At 44.6% G+C, this 21,424-nt stretch overlaps 1 protein-coding gene across 1 annotated transcript in view; it reads left to right on the top strand.

Moving 5' to 3' along the window:
- The first annotated feature begins 4,812 nt into the window (after positions 1–4,812).
- LOC134554051 (peroxidasin homolog) overlaps positions 4,813–21,424 on the top strand; it is a 44,889-nt gene continuing 28,277 nt past the window's right edge. Inside the window, exons 1-2 of the mRNA XM_063404333.1 lie at positions 4,813–5,249; positions 14,490–14,561. Of these exons, the coding sequence (XP_063260403.1) occupies positions 5,086–5,249; positions 14,490–14,561 (236 nt within the window). The 5' untranslated portion in view covers positions 4,813–5,085. The remainder of the gene's footprint in view (positions 5,250–14,489; positions 14,562–21,424) is intronic.

Below are 21,424 nucleotides of genomic sequence, written 5' to 3'. Positions count from 1 at the left end.
GGGAGTCCACAGTGTCTGTGGATGATAAAATACTGTGTTTAGAAGAGGTTTATTCCTGTTTGCAAAATGTACCTAAACTGGCAAAGGCTGAAAAGAAACCCTGGAGTTTGTGTTGGAGTGAAATAGTCCTAATGCAGTGGGGCATGAAAAGCTCTCTTTTAGCAGCTCTTGAGGCTGTGTTAAAGCATTGCCCCATCAGAAGCACTTAAATTGGTATCACTTTGATATCTTTTGGTTTTTTAAATGTGTGTTGTCTCCTCATTTTCTGAGGAGGAATGAGTGAAGACTCTATTGCCAATTGGTCCTGAGTTGCACGACTTCTTGCTTCATGAAAAATAGATTCAAAGTTCTCTGTGGCTTTGAAAATAAATGAGTAAATTGTATGTCTAAGCCTGAAGTGGAGAACTTTTCCTTCCTTAACAGGATTTTTCTGTCTCTTTGGGAACATTGTCTGTAATAATCCTGTATCATGAGGCTGCTGGCATGTAACACAGTCATAGGCTGGGTTTTGCCTCTGGTTTGCTGTCTCCACTTCTGGTCTCAATGGTACCCCAAGTTAATTTTCTCCCTTGGATTTTGATTTCTTTATTTGCAGTGGGGCAGTTCTGTGGCCACTGAGCTGATGGTTTCCTGTAAAGGTGCACGTCCCTCTCATTGGATTCTGGCAACTCCCATGAATTTCTTTCTACAAATGCAATTCCTGAATGTGGTGGTGAATAGAGGGTTAATGGAATTTGTGTGTAGTTATTCCAAGTGCTTCCCTACAGGCTGTGGCCTCTCATTTGCTGGAAAATTCTGCTTAATGGGTGTCGTGCCAGGTATGTGCCTTTCTGGATTGTGGCACAATTTCCACGCCCCTCCATAGTCCAGGGTGCCTCCTGCTTTTGGCTACCAGGTCATCCTTCAGTTTGATCACAACACTTTTCAAGAAGTTCCTCTAAAAATGACATTAAACTTCAGGTTCCTGTTAGTAAGCCTTGCAGAGAGTCTGTTAGAGCTGACCATTTGAGGGAGGATTATCTTTCATTTATCCCTTGTTTGGTTTTTATCCCCATCCCAGCCCCAGTTATAAAAGGTATTTTATCAGATTTTTCACCAGATTTGCCTTTTTTATTACATTTGCTAGATTTTTGTAGCTTTCTGTAAGATGCATAAATACTGCTATTTTTTTCTGGATAAGGTTGAATAAATAAATATATATATATATAGGAAGTTTATGTTCTAGATTGTCAAATTGTCCCCTTGTCCAAAAAAAACCCCACAGATCTAAACAGATCTAGACAGATTGAAATTTTATGTACAATATAACTGTGAAATAGTATTGCTTATAGCCTGTAAATAAAGAGGAATTGTAAATACATTTTCCCTGTGCACAAGCACTTGCACTGTAGTTTTATAGACATTTCTAACAGAGGAACTGAGGCAGAGCTGGGTTTGTATGGATCTGTGAGCTGTCCAGGAATTGTACCTGCTTTGTTTCTTTTTGTGTTCTCAGTAGTTGTCACTTTTTTTTTTGTATGTGACTCCTAGGTTTTGATCCTGCAGCAAATTTGCAAAAAGAACTGAACTTCAACTGCTTTAGTCATGAGTGTGTAAGCTGAAAAATCTCTGTATATAAACTAGAGTTCAACTGGCTTGAGGCATGCAGAAGTGTTATGCAATTTAAACATTATTATTAAGTGTTTCTGTATCAATAAATTCAGTAAAGACTTTTTAGCCTTCTTAACATGGCTTTGCAACATGTTATGATTATAATACTTTGTAGGTGAGTGCTTATTTCTGTAATTGGAGGTCAACACACAAAAACAGCAGAGAAAAATGCTTAACAATATGGTTCAGGTGCATAGTTTTAGATGAACTCCTCAGAATGTGATCTCTCAGACCTGCCCAGATGATTGGTTCCAAACCTTGAAGTAATGCAGTTGTGCAGGATGAATTTTGGGATCAGCACACACAGGACTGATCTAGATTTTATGTGTCAGCGTGGTTAGAGTGAATTTATTTCCCTGGCTGTTTGACCTGCAAGCAACAGATATCAGAAGGTGATTTCATCCATTTCTGTACTTCAAGGAGTTGCCTAAACCAAATGTATCAGGAGTTTGTTCTGTGCATTCTGAACTGCAGCTCCCCTCTTGTCCCCCGGGCTCTGAGTGTTTAATTAACGTGGAGTTTTAAGAGCGGTGTTCAAGGCTTTCATTTCTCCAGTATTGAGAACAATATTTTGGTTTCAGCTGTGGTAGGAATCTGATCATAATAGCAAATACAGCTGCTGCTAATTAAATGAGTCTGTTAACCTTTATTCCATAGGATAATTGCCTGTCTGTGTGTTTCTTCCTGTCATCTGTGTGTATGATAAATGTCCTTTTCCCAGCTATAACAGGAGATTAGTTCAATGTTAATGTTTTCCTTCACGTGATGCGTGCTGAAAGAAAATCCTTCTCTGCTTTGGAAAGCCGTGGATGTGTCATACAAATGGTATTGAGGAAATTAAATTTGTCAGATGATGTTTATGCTCACTTCATTGTAAAACATAGAGCATCACAATTCCCTGGGGTGTAGAGAGGGGGCAGGTCCCCTGAAGGAGATCTTTCTGCTGAAGAAAAAGAGACAGAAGGGAGAGTTAAAAATTAAAAAACAAAGAGTGAAGGGAAAAAAAAAACCTGAGGGAATCCCACCCACTTTGTTGCTTTCTACAGGTGTAGAAAGAAAAGCCTGTGTAGCAGAGGCTGGAAATGCTGAAGCATGGGACACGAGGGTTGACATCATTCCTGGTGTTCAGGAGATAAGTTTTTGTTCTTGCTTAGGGGTGCACACTCCTTTTTAAAGAATTTGTCATGTTGATGGAAAATCAGAAAAAAATAATGTGAGAGTAAGGGGCCTGGCATTGCTGGGGTTCCCTAACCCTCACCAACATCCCGTTTGTCATGAGGGGAGATGAGCAAGGCAGGAGAGATGTGGTGAAGATCTGCTTCTCAGAAAATGCGTGGGTTGCAGAACTTGCCTTCTTGCACTGAAACGATTCCCCGTGCTCTGTTAAATCTGCTGACTTGGCTCCAGATCCCCTTCCTACAAGGCAAATCCCCCTCAATCCATCCCGAGGCTGCTCCCCCACAGCACAGCCGGACTCTGAAATGCAATTCCACAGACAGGACTCACCCACAGCAATGGGACTGAGCCCTGGCCCACCTCTCCTCTTTGCCATACAATAAAAAGGAATTTTTTGCTGTTGTTGCAGAGGGCTGGTTTAGAGCCCAGTTTATGCACCACAGAGGCAGAAAGCGAAAGCCTCGAATTTGCAAAGTGGCCAGAGGTGCCAGGGGAAATGCTCCAGAATAACTGATGCATGGTTTGGAGAGAGCATTTTTATTTTCTCAGCTTTGCAGAACAGCTCCTGCCCGCTGTGCTGCCCTGTCCTAGCAGGCTCCAGTGTGCTTTGGGAGGAGCTGGTGTGGGGAGCAATGAGGCTGAAGGACAGAGAGCTTCAGTCGGGAGGATTTTCACGTCCTGCACATTGCCTGATGCACATGGAGGATCTGCTTCTAATGCACCGAATGCCTCAGTGGAAATAAAACCTGTCCTGTTCACCAGAGCACTCTGATTTCAGCTGCCAGTTTTTGTGTGAAGGCTGAAGATGATATTTTGGCTTTTTACAACCCTTTTTTTTGAGCAGGGTTGGCCTGGGTTGGGTTGAGTGGCCGCTAGAGGACACTCTGCCCAAAACCATGAGTTCAGTGTACTTGCTTAGATTTCCAAGTGATGGCAGGGCGAACAAACAGCTGATTGCCCGAGGACTAATGCAGGAAGCCTGCAGAATAATTCTCTTTTATAGCTGAACAAAAGAAAACATGTTTTACCTTCCATGGCATGAAAAACCAAACCCAACGCTCTCCCCAAACGCTCAAGTGACAGAGAATCCAAACCAGGGAGGTTTAATTGTCACTCTTGTCTTCTTTGCCACATTAATTATTTTGTAGTGTACAGTACAAAGCAGATGTGCAGGTTGATGGGAAGCTTTCATTTGACCTGCCAGGTTATGTGGGATGGTGCTGTGTTGGAAATTCCTCAAGTACTTTATGTCCTCATGCCTCCGTCGTGCCCAACCCATACACTTAGGATCTTGTGTAGTAATAACTTGAAACCTAAAGATGACCTGGTTTCAGTGTAGCTTCTTTATAAAGGTGATTAATTCAACTGGAAACAAATCCTGCCTTCTGCATCTCAATTTTGTCATCCAGTGGGGAGAAACAAATAGAGGACTGTGTTCCCTACAGTTCAAACTCTGTTGATTTAATGGGATTTTTTTTCCCTCTTCACCCCTCAGTTGCCTTGAATTTCTCAAAACCCCTGACATTTTTCCAAATGACATTCTTGTTGAAAGAAATTACACTTGGTCAAAGACCTTTGAAATGAGTCAGCTTTTACTGTGCCTAAGAAGCTTTACAGATTCCAGGGTGGGGTTTTGACTTTATTTGCAGGTTATTTATCTTTGCTAGTGATCTCCCTTTTAAAATCCCTTATCTGTTACATCCCATGCGTACTCAATGGCTGGAGGCATATTTTTGCTTGATGTTGTAACTACATGTAATAAGAGACAGCCTCTTTCCTGAAAGTGTTACAGCACAATTCATTTGATAGGCTGTTAGATAAGACTCTCTCTTCATTTTGCAGAATGTGTTAGGGCAAAAAAAAAATTGACATCAAAACCTTGGCCCTGGATCTTTTGCATCCCACCTCAGCCCTGGAAGCACGGGGTCATTTTTGGTTGCTGCCCATGGAGGTGCACTGTGCTTTCAGAGGAGAAGGTGAGGAGTTAACTTGCTGTTTAAAAGAAGCAACGAGACAAAAACAGATCCAAATGAAGAGTTTGTATTTCAGCGCCACAATTAGAGAGGGGTGGGGTCAGTGTGATCTCCAGTGATGTGCAGAATGGCAGAGAGGGTGGGCGGTTGGACTGTCAAACTGCTTTAATTTAATTGCAAACACATGCTGATGAGTCCCCTCCTCCTGGACCTCGGGGCTGGGAAACTTTTTTTTTGTCAGCTCCCTGCAGCTCAGATTTGAGGCAAATACGCTCCAGCAAACACCATGCTGATCAAACCTTCAGCTCTTGGAGGCTTTTTGTATTTTCTTCTCCTGCCTGGTTTCTCCTGCTCCTGCCCCAGCCGCTGCCTGTGCTTCAGGACTACAGTGAGATGCATGCATCTGATGTTGGAAACCATCCCCGAGATCCCGCCCCAGACAAACGTTCTGTGAGTAACCACTTCATTTTCCTGCCTTTCTTACCTGCATGGTCTTTAGAAAGAAGGGGGGAAAAAAAGTCAAGGCCAATTCTCATTTTTTCCTGCAGAATTATCTGCCTGAAGAACTGTTCTGTGCTTTTAGAACATGAAGCAGAAACTGCTGCTTTTGGCATCAGTTAATTGCTAATGGGGCAATTGAGGGAACTGAAAACTTTGATGAGAGTAATTCCAGGGCTAGCGCTGGAAGACAGTTTTGGGGAATCAAAGGTCAAAAATGTTAAACTGAACTTGTGGAAAGGAACACAGTTTGCATTTTAGAAGGATTTATATATGGGTGTAGGAGAGAGAGGAAATAGAGCAGCTCAGGCTTTTGTCTCCAGTGACACGAACACTTTCCTTATATATACACAACCACTTCAGTACTGAATTCTTAAGTACTGATTTTCCACTTTCTATTTGAACTGTTCATACCAAAGTTAAGGCTTATTTGGAAAGTAACAACTGTGGTAACTAACACAAGATTCCTTGAGAAATAAAGAGGTGAGTGAGCTGGTGGCTGAGTCCATTCAAACAGGAAACGTGGAAGAAAAGGACTTCGAGTGCTTGGGACTCCTAAAGAGCTCTTACTGATAGGTGCAGAAGAGCACTTCCCTGTGATCCTAAACTAATCCTAATTTAAAGGTGGCTTTAAGATGCAGTGAACATGTGACAAAATCCTTCCCTTTGTCCTACTCTTATCTGATCCTTGGTCTTGGATGACCCTTTTTTTGTAGTTGGAAAGACTTGTCAAAAATGAATCTTCCTGCTCGTCCTCCATAAACTGCTGCCAGTTGCAAAACTTTTCCAACATGAGTTTGTGCAGCTTTTCCCTTTGCTTACCACAAACTCAATTTTATCTCAGCTGGCACATCCATTCCACCACTTCTCCCATGGACATCTCACTAATATTGCTAAAGCACTTTCTCTGCTGGCAGTCAGAGGAGCGTGCTGTGGGCAGGATGCTGGCACTGGGCTGCTGCCATCCAGGTCTGCTTTGGTGGGTGGAGAGCACAGAGGTTCTTGCATTGGTGGCCCACAGGATAAGATCTACACTTGGTACAGTTCCCAAGGCTTTCTCACTGCCTGGGCTGGTGGTGGAATGATTATTTGCAGTGTGACCCTGCTCAGTACTTGCTCATGGGGCAGTGCTTGTGTGCTCTTACAGTAAATTGCAGCATCTGACTTCTCACACTTTTACCCCTTATTCCCCTGCATCTTGAAATATTAGAATATTTAAAATATCCTGACACTGATTTTAGCAAAGTTACTTGTTCCTCCTTGTTTAAACCTAGATTTTATTAAGGGAAAGGTTTGCCCCATTGGCTGAACTGAGGTATTTCTGATATTATTGAAGCTTAATTCCTGTTCTCTGTTTGAAATGAGGCAACGTTGGCTGTCACAGTGGAGCCTGAGTGTGTTCCTGCTAGAGATCCTTCGAGTGCAGAGGGAGGGAAGTTTACTTTCCAGTTCTGCAATGGTGTGGTTCCCAGCTCCCTCTGGCAGCAGCACAATTCATTCTCTGCACCACCTTGAATGGGAAACTGGCTTTGAAAATGTTAAAAAAATAGTATAGGTGTGAGATATAAAAATTGCAATTTTGCAAAGGAAGGTGACTTTTCATGAACCAGTATTTTTTAAGGTGATTTATACATTTTATCTTCTTTTACTACTCTCTGCATAATTCTAAGCAAACCACACACTGGTGATCAGACATCCTCATAGACATAAAGACAGATGAGCCTGGTGAGTGCTCTCTGTTGGCAGATCCTGGGCCTTTGTGTGGCAACGAAAAATCCTGACTGTCTGGCTAGATTGAAAATCTGATGTGTACAAATGCATGTCCCAGCCAGCATCCCATTTATATCTGTTATAAATAGCACTGGGATAATTAAACTTTTTTTTGAATTATGGAAGATCAAGGAATGCTTCTTAACCAAGCCCTGACTCCTCCAGCTTTTTTGGTATGTTAGTGTTTCTCCTGGGAGAACCCTCATGTCAGACTGAACAGTTGGAATTATAGCAAGAATAGTCTTGATCACGGAGTTATTCTGAGCAGAAAATGTGGGATTGGGATATTTTCCACAGTTAATCTTTGGTGTGAACAGGACTGAGTCTGTGACTGCAGCTCCAAGCACTGATCCCAGGCTCCAGCTCAGTTCCCTCGAAGAACAGCTGCAGCTTCCAGATGGGTTTCGCTTTGAAGTTGGGAGTTTGGGACTTTCTGACCTCCGTGACTCTGTGCCACCCTCTCTAAGCATCCTGGAAGAGTGGGGAAGTCTCCTAGCTGGCACAGGCTGTGCTTCACCTGGCAGCTGGCCCCAGGAGCTGCAGCCAGCTCGCAGCGCTCGGAGCCGCCCATCGCCTTCTCTGAGCGATGCTGGGATTGGCATGAGACCAGCTCCAGGATTGATGAGCTGTTACTGGCTCCTCTTGGGTCGCCATTTCCCTCCTCCCTTCCCAATCCCAGCTGGGTACAGCTGAGGATCTGGCACAAAGTCTGGTTTTAGCAGTAGACTATTTATCTTTGGTAATGGAGCCTGCTCACTTCATCCCGAGCAGAGAACGGGATGGCAGGAACGACTACACATGTACAGATAAGCCATAAAAATTCATGGTGTAGAACTGCAAACGTATTCTGGCTGGTGTCTGTTCAACTGGAACACGATTATCCAGATGTGATCTGCTGGTTACCGCTGGGATTCAGGCAGTTCTTCCAGCCAGCAGCCCAAGGAAGGGAACAGCTGTGGAACATACACTCCGAAAATTTCAATAGGTCTTTAACCTCCACAGCCATTTGTTCTGCAGTGTGACATTTAAAACAATAAACTTCGAAACGTGTGGGCACAAGTAGAAGAAATCCATGGAAAGAAGTTCCCCTCTGGCTGGCAGCTAATGGATTGCAATCCAATTATCCATGGGTTATTCTTCTTTCTGCATTATGCAGGGCACATAATGAATGAGTACTGCTGGAGAAACATAGCTGAGGGCCCAGGGCAGGATCTGGGATCTGAACACATCGCTGGCATGAACTGAAGGTGACCCACTTGTTCACAGACCTGGTTGCTAATTGGGCAGTGTAAGCATGGCCAGCTTGACAACTTTTGTTTCCTTCCCTCTTTGTGCTGCTTTTGGTGCCTGCTCAGTTCCTCTCCTCCTCCTGCAGGAACTGGGCAGGGTGTAGCTCTCTTAGTCTATTAGTGAGCACATTTTGAGAAGGAATTTTATACATTTGTTGGGGAAAGGTTTACTGAGCAAATGAGTTCTTGGAAATGCTGCTCTGTTTGTGGTCTCTGTCGTGTGTTTTGGGTTGAAAAAGGGATTACTCATTTCCTCTGTGTGTGATAATCTTATATGCAGCCATTAAATGCACACCCACACATTCTGCATGTGCCAGGTAGAATCTCAGTCTGACTTCTTTCACTGTAATATTTAATCCTCATTAAACCTTCTAGAGGTGACCAAGAACTTTATGTTCTATTTTTAGAAGTCTCTTCATTGGTAGGAAGATGGGGAGGGAAGGTATTTCAAATAAATTTTCCTTTTAGAAACATTCCAGCATCTTTTGATGGAAGTATCCTAAGTCTTGTGATCATATCTACCTTAGATGTTTAAAATCCTGCTTTCCCTGAACTTCCCAGTGCTTCAGCATCTGGTTCCCACTTGAGTATTTGTATTTTTGTTGCCCTTACCACATCCCTCTCCCTGCAGGGATACCAGGACTCTTTCCTGTGCTCTTTAAGGAGAAGTCAGTATTTTTTGGTGAAAGAATATGTGTTTATTCTGGGTAAAAACTTTAATGATCCTGCTCTTAAAAAAGTGGAAGACTGACACTTAAGCTACATAAGACACAGTATTAATGTGTTTATTTTACTTCCTCTGAATCAGGGTCAGAGCACACTTCAGGAGGAGGGAAAGTTTTCTTCCTTTGATGTAGGCAGTATCTTGGATAGAAGGTGCAAAGGAATTATGCATCAGCTTAAGAAAGTCATGCTGCAGTAAATGCCCAAGAATAGACTCAGCTGCTTTGGGTAGGATCAGACTCTAATCTTCATCCCACTGCTAATAAGTAATAGCTCAAATTATCTAACATTGATAAATTCAGCATCTTCTTATGTAATCTTCCTACTTGAACACATGTTCAGGACCAAAACCATGTTTTGGAGGTATTCCTTGTTCCTACCCTTCCTGGAAAGAGCTAAAGGGATGCCAGGGGGTATTTGAAATGGTTCCACCAGGAATGAGGCACCAGCAGATCCCTGCTGCCCTGGCACTGCCTGTCAGGCATGGCATTCCCACCAGCTGACATGGACAGAGAAAGTGAGCTCAGACCAGCTGGGTACACTGGCTGCTGGGTTATGGTCAAGTGCCTGCCCCAGCTGATGCAGAGGGAGCCCTTTTGAAAATCTGACTTATCTTTGTTGGAGCTGAAATCTTAAAAAGCTGGGTTCAGGAATGCCTGTGGTAGTTTCTTAATTAAAATCTATTGTTCCTGAATCTGCAAAATAAGTGGTGTGGCAGCGCAGCAGGGAACCACAGCCTGTTCTGCAGTGAGGCTCCCTGCAGCTGCTCCTCTCCGCTGTTTCAGCCATGATCCCATCACTTCATTTCCTTGTATCTTCATGCTCAACATATTTTCCCTCCTCTCCACTCTTTGAACAGTCAAATCTTGGTGTCTTCAGCTGGTAAGGCCCAAAATAGCCAGGACTTGGAAAATTCCCAGCCCTGAGCCTCCCCATGGTCTCCTCATCTGCCTCGCAGGGCTGGCAGGGCTCAGCTGTCCATGTAAGGGCTTCTGGGATGAAGGCTGTCATTTATTAAAGCCACTTGGGGACACTGTGGGACAGGGACATTCCTGAGTTGGGGAGCTGATGACAGTGAGTCTGGAAGACTTCATTTCCATCTCAGCAAGGCAGCTTTCCCTTCCTGCCAGGACTGGCGTGGTTTGGCAGGACTGGAGAACCTGCAGAGCTGACTGATGTTGTGCAGATAAATGTGAGGAACGAGCATCTTTCTGATGAATGTCCTGGCTCCTCTTCTATATTGGAAACTTGACTTATAGGATATTTTAGGATGTGTTTGGGATGTCTTTCACACCCTCCCTTCCCCAGGAAACACTGGGAGGAACTTCAATACATCTTATCTCTGTAAAAGCACCTTTACTCTTGGTGTCATTGTTGGTAGTGATTGTGTGGCTGCCACTTTCTGGGCAGAACCATCAGCATCACTGCTGTGCACAGCGTTGGGAACACAAAGGATTCTTCAATGAAACAAACCCAGTAATTTCCATGGAACTGCAGTAAAACGCCTCTTGTAGCTAATTATCTGCTTAGTTAACACAGTAATACATGAGTCTGTGAAAGCCTAAATAGATTAAAAGGAAGTGGAAGTTTCTTGTAAAAGCCATTGATTGCTTTATATCCTAATCACTGATAATTATTTAACACAAGGCTTGCAGTTGTGATTGTTCTGATAGCAGCTGAGAGGCTCAGACAGATTCGAGTGCCCTTCTGTAAAGGCTCATTTCCCCAGCCATGTGCAAATTCTGGCATTCTCTGTTACCTCTGTCAGTAATTCCCAAATTCAGGAAAGGTGACTGATTCCTACATCAAATCCTGGATTATCTTCATATTCCAAGTCACTTTCCTGTCAGAGCATGAGGGTTTGGTGAGATTTTAAGCTGAGCCAGTTGAGCTGGTGTTGTCCAGAGGGATCTGTGTTGGGTGATGCTGCTGTCCTCCACTCCGTGTGAAGGCAGAAGAGGATCCAGAATCCTTCAGCAGCAGCTGTCCCTTGTGGGAAGGTCCTTTGTAAACCCAGACTGCCATCCTTGAAATCGTGGGGGAGAGTTAAATCACAAGGGATTATTTTTTACCCCTATTTTTCAAATTCCCAGGTGGAAAGAGGTGGGTAGGAGGGAGGGAGCCCAGCTGCTGGGGCTTGGGGCAGCTGGGAGCAGCTGCCCTGGGAGAAGCTCCGTGGTGGGTCCCTGTAAAAAGCACATTTGTTCCTGAAAAGAAACGTGTGGATTTCCAGAGTGAGTGCCCTGGGAATAGAGAGGAACAAGTGTTTCTGTGGGAGAGGAGACAAACTCTGCAGGGAATGATTCAGTCAAACAAATGCAAGCCAGGGAATTCCCAGTGCAGCCCCTCACTGCCGGCGATGCTTTAGGCTAAGGCAAGGTTTGGAGTAAAAATTCTAAGGATGAGCCAAAGTACTGGGGTTTTTGTATGGTAAAGAGAAATATGTAGGTCCCTCTGCATGCCCAGGGACTTTCTTTGCTGTGCAGGGATATCAGCACTGGTACCTTTTAATGCTGTCTGGGGTACAGGGAGCAGAACAGCCTGGTCCATCCTCCAGGGCAGGATCCACCCACCTAAACCGTGTGTGGCTAATGCCTGTTTCACCTGAAATCCACTGGGTGTTTTATGAGCCTCGCTAATTGAGATATTTTTTAAAAAACCCTGAATCTGCAGTTTCAGTCAGTGATTATTTGCCCTATTTGTAGCAATTTCCTGCCACAGTTATTGTATCTATGGATAAATAAGCAATTTCAGCTCTTTTCATTGTCAGGTTTTCTAGACTTTGTATCATTCCCACTGCTTTCTTTTGGATCCTCTCCAGTTATTTCACATCATTTCTTGAAATGAAGTGCTCAGAGAAGAGATGCAGTGTTTTGGTTCCATTTTTGTCTGTGGGGAAAGCTGTTGCCTTTGTGATGGAGAACAAACCAAAAAGAACTTTACAAAGGACTGAAAGACAGCTGAGATCCAGACAATCATATAAAGGCCTTACCTGGAACAGAAAACAGAAGAAAAATTAAAATATTTCATTACAATAGTAAGCTAAGCTTTATTACATGGTCCTTGGGGGTAGTGTAGTTTAACAAGAACTGTAGTTCTGTGTGGTTTAAAGGACTGCAGTTGTGTTTGTTCATTAAAATACTCAGAGGCTTTTTGTCCCCACCTGCAGCCTGTGACCTAAGGTTGGATTTTACACTTGCTCCCTGCTGCCTTCCCTGAGCATCCCCAGCTCCAGCCCTGACCCCTGTGTGCTCCTCCCATGTATTTGTGATGTTCCCTGTTGCCTGCAGCTGCCTGCCTGGACTGATCACAGGGCCCTTTACAGTCCCCAGGGCAGCAGGGTTGGTGTTTGTGCCCTGCAGGGCATATATCAAGTTTCTTCACCTTTTTTCCTGCTCTGGTCTTTCCTTGGTTGTGGAGAAGAGGCAGCACACTGTGCTGTCACTGCTGCCAGTGTTTAATTGTGTTTGGCTTTATGGTGGCAGCCACTGCCCTGGAAAATCCATAAAGATACCCTCAAATTCACATTGTCAGGGAGGAAGGATAAGGAACTCCCTCCGAGAAGAAGGGAAAGAAATGCACATTTGAAATAATGTAAACTAAGCCAAACACACCCGAAAATGTCAAGGTGATCCTTTGGGATCACCTGCAGCTTGCAGTGGACAAACAGAGAAGGCGAATTACAATTAGAAATATTGGGTTTTTAAATTATTGTGAAGCTGTGTTTCTTTCTGCCCTCTAATTCTTCTGTGTGCAATACTTACCACTAAGAGAGGTGAAAGATTTCTTTCTATATTAGACTTTTGAATCCTTTGGTCAAAGTGGAAGAGTTAAAGGAATAAAACACAACAGAAAGAACAACTTCCACTGGTCCATGTGCTGTTCATCCAGTAATAACAAAGGGGTAACAAGGCAGAGATTTGATATTTCAGTATAGCTGAAATAAAACTGCCTTGCATTTCCTGCCTAAAAAGTAAGAAAATTTATTATGCAATTTTTAGCATAGAATGATTACATTTTGCAAACTGTTATGCTAAAGAAATGTTGCATCTTGGGGAAATGGTTTTAAACTGAAATAAGTCAGGTTTACATTAGATATTAGGCAGAAATTTTTTACTCAGGGGGTGGGGAGGCCCTGGCTCAGGCTGCCCAGAGAAGCTGTGGCTGCCCCAGCCCTGGAAATGTCCAAGGCCAGGCTGGATGGGGCTTGGAGCAGCCTGGGATAGTGGAAGGTGTCCCTGCCCATGGCAGGGGGGTTGGAATGAGATGAACTTTTAAGTCCCTTCCAACTCAAACCAATCTCTGATTCTGTGATTCCATGATCTTAAAATAAAATCAGCTTTACTCACTGTGCAGCCTCTTCCTGTGTGCTTGCTTCAAGCTGTTTCAGCCCCCTTGGATGCTCCCTGTCAATTTAGGGTTACCTGAAATGACTGAACCTCTTTCTAATTTGAATTTTATACATGCCACAATTCTCGTTGCTGCTTGCCTCAAAACAATAATTGAATTTGCAGCTCTTTGTAGAATCCTTGTTTTAAACTCTGCCTCCAAGTGTGACTTTACCACCAGAATGGGCAACTCGTGCTTTTTTCCTCTTAAAGCAAATGCCCTTAAAAGGCTGCCCTAAACTGAAAAAACTAGCTGTGTATTCCCTAAATGTGATAGATCAAGTGGTGCAGGAGAAAAAAAATCCACTCCATTGTGTGCTTTGGACAGAAACTTGCAGCAATCCCCATTTGTCAGCCTTTTGTGATTTGTTATAATACACTGGGCCACGCAAGGTGCCAAATCAATGCATGTCCCTATAGAAGTGTTTCTCCTTGGTTAAGCAGGTTAAACCACTTAGCTCTTATTTCATTATCCCATTAGCAATCCAAACCCCATGTTTTTGGGTTCCAAGCTGATGTAGTTCCATGGGCAGCCGTTGAAATTTGCCAGAATCCCCTGGACTCCAGTAATTCTAATTGAAGTTGGCACAGATTTGAAATGCAGGCAGTGATAAGCTGTTGTAAGTCTTGGACCATTGCAGAGCAAAATGGGAAATTCTTATTATATGAGGTTATTTGAGCAGATTTAACCATTTTAGGGCAAGGATAGTTTCAGCAGGGAGCTAATTATGGATCCCCATGATGATGTGTGCTCCTCTACAAATCAGGATGAGATGTAAGAGTAATTGCACATTAACTTGGAGTGTTTTGCTGCAGACTTTTTTCTGGTACTCATTGGAATGGTCCCTTGAGTCCTTCTAGTGTTTGGTTTTCTCTGAAGTTAGGATAAAGAATTTTCTGACTGCAGGTTTGTCCCAGCTACTGGCTGAATTTGTAGACAAAAGCAGACCCCAGCCATTGTCCCCACTCCTTCTCCACTCCCTTCCTTGGTCTAATGACTTGCTTATGTCCTCTGCTTTTAGAGATTTACGCTTCAACCACATCAAGGAGATACAACCTGGAGCCTTCAGAAGACTGAAGAACCTCAACACACTGTAAGTTGCACTCTGAGGGAATCCATTTATTACTTGTGTTGGTACTGTCCCCTAAAATGGCTTAGAGGTTGCCTTGGGCTTTTATTTCAGTCAAGTTGTGCATATTCAACCAAATCTGTAAAATTCCCTCTGTTCTACCTTGCATCATGTTTCTTACCTTTTTTTTTAATTTAAATGTGGTGTTTAAGAACTTTCATTTTTCACAGTTAACCTCTCTGTTTAAAAGGAAAATGTGATGAGCTCTAGCAGTGACTGAGGATGTTTGGGCAGGTATGGCCTTAGAGCAGCCAATGAAAGAAGTTCTCACCTGGGATCAAGACAGTGGAGGGATGGATTAAATTCTTCTTCCTTTCCATGATCTCCTCTAATGCATGAATCACATCAGTTGCTCCACGTGAGTTTGACTGAGCATCCTTCAAATTCTATCTTTCCCTATGCCTTGCCCTAAAAGAGGTGCCTACATCTACCCTACTCCAGGTAGGAATGGGGGTAGGAAGCTGCCCCTCCAGCCTTGTATCCCACTCTCACCTCACTGAACACACTGCTCCACTGACCAGCTTCTCACTCTTCCCAAGGGAAATCCTGGGAGCCTCTGCTCCTCCTGGCTGCCGCAGGTCTGAGGGTTTGGAGACAGATCTGAGTGCATCTGCACCCCATAGCCAAGGAGCTGCAAACACAGAAGCAGAAGCTGTGTCAGCCCTGCACTGTGCTGGATGCAGCTGGGCTGTTGAGACTCAGATCTAATTATTCGAGCTGTGACATGGTGCTAACAGCCATAGGATTCCCAGGTCCAAGCTGGAATTCCTCAGTGAGGCAAAGCAGCTCCTTTGGGAACCTGACAGATGTTCATACATTCCTGATCCCAAATGGTAACGAAGTTCAGGTTGTTTTTTTCTATCTGGCCTTGAGCAATCTGAAGTCCCTGATCCTGTGAAGGTGGCAGAGCTGAAGGAAGGAAAACCTGGGCAATAAGGATTCAGTCAACTCTAAATGGTTGTTGAAAAAGTGAGATTACAGCAGGACTTTATTATTGAGACCTGCTGAAGTGTTATCTTTGAAAAATCAGCATTTTCCAAAGATTATTCCACTCTGTGTGTGGGACTGAGTGGCCAAGCCATGACTGCAGGACACTCCAGAGTGACCTGGCTGTGGCCCAGGACTGGTGGTCATCAAGTGAGCTGGTCAGAAACTTTATTGCCACTGATGCTGTTCATCCAGAAGAGCCCAGATTAGTCTCTCAAGCAGCACAGTGGTACTTAATTGCCAAAAATAATAGGGAAGAAAGGATGCTTTGGATGGATTTCTGTCATTTGAGATAGGGGGAGATACAGCGAGAAATGAGAAAGAAATATCTAGAGAGATAATAGAGTCCTAGTCTGTGGGGTTTTGTCTTATCACAAAGCTCTGCTGAGGCCTCTTGATCTCCAGCCCTGCTCTTCCACCCCTGGAGCTCTCCTGAGTGGAGGAAACAAAGGGTTCCAGATGAAGTCATCTCAGTGTGATGGAGGCAGATGTTTGGCAGCAGCTCCCAGGACCACCAGGCGAGTTTCAGCAGAGCCCTGGGGAAAACGAGGATGCTGGCAAGGCTTCACTGGGAGAGATGCTCCACCCAACCTGCTGAGCTTTGCAAGGGATCCCAATCCCTGCCCTGCCAGCACCTTGGACTGGTCTCTGACCTGTGCAGGACTTTTGTTTCTGCCTTCTGACTCCTCCACCCTGCGTGGAGGTAGATACAGATAGAGCCTGACTGAGGGGAGGACCTGTCTCTCTCTAACACCTGTTTGTGCTCCATGAATTTCTCCAGTTCTTTTTCCTTTGTTTCCACACTCTCCTGGACAGAGACCTCAAGGACAGCAAGTCCATGAACAGATACAAGAGGGAATAGGCAGGAATGTACCCCCAGGCATTCCTGATCTCGTGGTTTAGGATGCCAGGGAAGTGAGAACAATGTGTTTTCACAGGGGGTGGGCAGACACTCCTGCTTTCCCTGAAGAATGTCCTATGGCCATTGTCAGAGCTGGAATATTGGACCAGGTGAAACACTGCTCTAACAAAATGCTGCATTTTTATATTTGGATTCTGAAAATCAACCTGATTTGCCAAGGAAACCTTTCTATTTAGATAGCACTTCTTATGCTTAGTTGTGTTTCCTGGTCTGGCCAGCAGACTGAACACTCAGTTATTCTCACACTTGTAGTAGTTAACTCTCACAGCTGAGGAGCTTGATAGCTGACTGAGAGAACATTGGACATCCTGAAGCAAATTTCTCTCCAGGAACTTTGGTTTGTCCAATTCCCACATCAAAACTGACAAGAGCTGAAGAATTTGCTGATGTTTCTTAAATGGTAAATTTTGCCTGAGGACTTAGATAGCTTTTCAAGTGATAAAGAGAATAAATCCTTCAAAATCCCTGAGAGACTTCCTGGGAAAATTTGTCCAGAAAATTTGGAGTGAGAAGTTTGCAGGATAGAATAGCTCAGGTTCCATGTGCAGAGCTCTGGGCTTGCAGCTTTCTCCCATTGAATTTAAATAAATCTTCCATAAACAAATAAATGTTTTTTAAAAGAGCTTTTCTCCACTAATGCCAGAGGAAGAGCAACAGATTCTGGTGAAGCTTCTGTTCTCCATCTCCTTTAGGGCAGGGTGGCTGTTCTGTGTCCAAGTTTGACAGTTTATAAACCACCCTGAAAAGGAAGCCTTTGTAGCCTGTGTTGGATGCACAGAAATGGTTGAGAGCCTGACAGGAGAGGAGCCTGTGTGGATGTCCAGTGGGGCTGATTAACAATTCAAACCCTCCTCTGGCTCCTCTCTGGTGTGTGAGATTTGATAAATCACAGAGCACTACTTTAGCATTAAAAACAGGAGCCCTGTTTGTGGAAGAGACACGGTCACTGTTTGCTGCCAGCTGGTGAACTCCTGGTACAGCACCACAGGTCATGAGAGGTTAAATCCTGCACCACTGGGAACTTCCCTGCTGACTGTGTGCAGGTGGAGAAGTTCTCTTGGGCTGAACATCTCAGAGAGGTGTAAGATTTCCTTGTCCCCTCCTACTGGCTCTGCTCTGTTCCCTTCTATGCAGATGGTGCTGTGCATTTTTAAACTCTTAATATGTCCCATTGGTACAAAAACAAAAACAAAAAACAAAAACAAAAATAACCCCAACAAACAAACAAAACAACAAAACAACAACAAAAACAAACAAAAAACCCCACAAAAACAACAACAACAACAAAAAAAACACCAAAAAAACCCCAAAAAAACAAAACCAACCAACCAATTTTAAAAATTAAAAAAAAAAAAAAAAGGGTAGCAGGGAGAGTGATGCAACCCCCCCACCTTGTATGCCATCCATCCCCAACCCCCAGCTCCAGAAGAGCTGTTTTGCTGCAGTTTGCCATCACTTGCTGCAGGGCTGAAGCCAAAGTTAGCTCAGAGCAGGTGCTGTGGGAGAAAGAGGAAACACTGTGAGCCCGTGTGAGGCACAGCCTCTCTCTGCTTTCCAGGTTTTGCTCCTTTAAGTCATTTTTGGGTGGGGATGGATGATGACTCCACGGGAGCCAGCGCTGCCCTGTTAACCCCTTCGGTTCACTGCTGAATTCTCAAACACAGCCTAAGGGGTTGCTGCTTCTTGGGTCTCTCCAGCACCATCCATAGAAATGTCCAACCCAGGGACTAAAGTTTCTCAACATCCCCAGTGTGTATTTTGTCCTCCCTGGGGCAAGAGCACCCTAGAGAACAGGGACTCTGTGGAGACCACCTTGCTTGTGCCTCTGCCTGGCCCTTTGCCCTGTCACTGCTCACATCATTTTTCTCTTTCTGCTCAGGTGAGAGCAAAACACTTCTGGTGAGCCCTGAAGCTCTGCTTTAGGTGCTGCTGGTGAGGAGTCTCAGGGTGGACAGAGCAGTAATGTGGAGTTTCTTTTACCCTCTAGTAACTCCTGAGAGAATGTGTTCCTGCCAGCAAGGAGGGGAGGTCACAGCCTGCTTGGATCTCAGAATAAAAGCTTCTTGCTTAAATATGGGAAATGGCTATTCCAGACCATGCTGTCAACAAGGGAGAATGTGTGGTTGAACATAAAACTCACTTTTCCTCCCCCTCTAAATATACTACACGATGATTTCTATTACTGGCATGAGGAAAAAAAAAATAGCTGTTTTGTCACAATGACTGTAGCATGTGGTTTGTGAAATGAAAAGAGGAAAGAGAACATGGTTTGAGTCTGAATTCTGTCCTGTCACATCATTTAATACATCCTTCAAAACAGAAAACCACTCATTTAATGCAACTTAAGCCTGTGCCTGGCAACCTGGAGAGAGGGTGGGGAAGGAGAAAGGAGAGGCAGTCAGGACATAAAACTTAGTGTATTTGGTTAAACTTGGCAAACTCAGCATGGTTCTCAGTAGCACTGGGAACAGATCCTGCCATCCACACTGCTGTTGCCTTGTGCCATGTGTTATGAATGGGCCCGTGGAGCTCCATGAGGCACCTTGCAGTGTAAAATGTGAGTAGAGAGGATGGGATGAAGCCCTCTGGTAGCCAGGTAGCCACCCCAAACCCCCACAGTAAAAGCAAGAGCTAAATGGATGTGATTGCACGATCAGCTCCTCATAGTGCAGAGCTGTGGCATTTCTGCTGTTCGGGTTTCAGAGACAGACCCCAAGGAGTGCTGCACATCTCCCAAACCCTGGGAAGAGGCACTTTACTCACAAACAGTGCCACACCAACCCTGGCTATTCTCTGTTCCCCACTGCTGTTCTGTTTGTATTCATGGGAGTTCTCTTTGCTGTAACAGTGAGCAAGTGCATTCCTGAACACGTCAGAATAATAGTTCTGCTTGCTTTGGTGCTGCTGCTGGGCAGCTGCTTGTTGCTAGTCACTGTACACCTCACTTGTCATTACAGCGTAGGTATTCAGACACCGAGAGGCCTTAATTAATGACTTTGAAGATATGATCTTTTATAATTCATGACAGAACTTTAATTAAAATCAAATATATAGCAGTTGAATTAGCAGAGGATTTAAAGTGCACAATCTTTGATGGAGACAGTGATTCCCTCTGACCACTGATGATGGATGCTGAATGCAAATTCCATTTCATCACAGCAGATTCAGAACAGAATCTTTTTTTTTTTTTAGTGGATCTGGGCCAGATCTCATGGCACTTGTGTATCTCAAACCTCTTAGAAGAGTTTTGTAGGAACAAAACCTGTGTGATTGAGCTCTCCTACTCATGTGGAGCCCAGTTCACAGGGCATGAAGGGGAATGCCCCATCCTATTGCTAGAAATGTGCTTCTGATATTTTTAATTTAGCCTGTTCTGCTACAGGGTGTGCTTAAGGTAATGCTAGTGGTAGTGATCTTCCCAGCCTCTGTCTGCCAGAGCCTCTATTCCCAGCAAATGTAGGATCTCAGCTTTCAGCCCTCTCAGGGCAGCAGGAATTGGGGCATTTTTGCTATGGATGGCAGCTGGGACCAATAGCCAGGCCACGCCAGGATTTTGCACACTTCTGTGCTGGGTGAATTGCACAGGAGTCCAGGAGCAGGCAGCTGTGCAGGAGCCATCCAAAGTCTTTCTAGGAGCAGATGTGCTGCCTTGTCCATGGATTTCTCTGAAAGCAGCATTTTGGAATAAGTACATTATTGTGGACTTCATAATTATCTCACTTTCGAATGTTTTCCAGGATTTATGCTTCCATTACAATGGGGAATCCTGAGACAGGAAGCAGAGATGGCTTCTTCTATGCATTTTTATTCTTAAATCAGGCAATGAACAAATTTTTAAGTATCAGACGATGAGATAAGAGCCCTGTATGCTGCTTGCCATCTGAACTTCCAGGATTCATCTTATTTGGCTGGGTCAGTGATTACACTCCCTTGAGCTGTACAAAATAGCCAAGACAACAAAACAGACTGGGATAATGCTTTTAAATAGCCCCAAAACACAACCAGACAACATAATGCAATTTGAAATCCCAGTGGAGATCAGTCCTGGTCTGAACTCTGAGCATTAAAGATAACAATCAGCGAAGGGCTCCAGACTGTGCTGCAGCATGGGGCTGCTCAGGCTGTTGGTGTGACCCTGCTCACTTGGTCACTGTCACCTGTCCCCTGGGAGGCAAATGGCCAATGCCAGCTGTGTGACAGGTGCTCACATGCATGGGAATGACGTTGGTGCTGGCACCCATCTGTCAGCCCACTGTGTGCTCAGAAGTGGGGCCAAGGATCAGATAGCAGGGAGGGAGCTGCCTTGGTGCTGCTCTGGCCAGAGATGAAAGCTGATAGGGGCAGGGAGGGAAGCACTGCCTGGGTTGTCTTTGTCCTGCGGGCACAAAGACAAAAGCCCTCTCCCACACTGCTCTTAGGCAGTTATTTCCAGCCCTTGGGTGTTCAATCATCAAATAAACTTTTGGGTTGATGCTCAGGGACTGTATTTCCACTCAGCATAGCTGGCTGTCAGAGCGGGATCGTGTGTTCCAAGGAGCTGACATCATTTTTGCATCCTTGTGAGTGAGCCCGGGCTGTTTGACCTCAGCCGTGTGCATGGGGCCATTGCTTCCAGCTGTGCAGGAGCTCTCCAGCTTTCTCTGCCTCAGCCTCTTCAGGCTGCCTGTGCCCAGCCCTGCCATGTGCAGCCTGGCAGTGCCACCCACAGCCCTGGTGTCAGGCCAGCTAATCCAGGGAGGACAGTCAAATCCAGCATAAGGAGGTTTTTCTCAACCCCTCGTTGCCTGACTTCCAAAGTTGTTTGTTTTTGAGTTTGTTGCTTGTTGGTTTTTCAACTCAGTGTAATTCTCCACCTGAGAAAGAGCTGGGGGAAAGCTGGTGTGGCTCAGGTGCCTGGAGAGAACTTGTGAAGCTGCCA

The sequence above is a fragment of the Prinia subflava genome, chromosome 8 (assembly GCF_021018805.1).
Source record: "Prinia subflava isolate CZ2003 ecotype Zambia chromosome 8, Cam_Psub_1.2, whole genome shotgun sequence".
Taxonomy (NCBI): Eukaryota; Metazoa; Chordata; class Aves; order Passeriformes; family Cisticolidae; genus Prinia; species Prinia subflava.
This window is presented reverse-complemented; position numbering and strand designations above follow the sequence as displayed.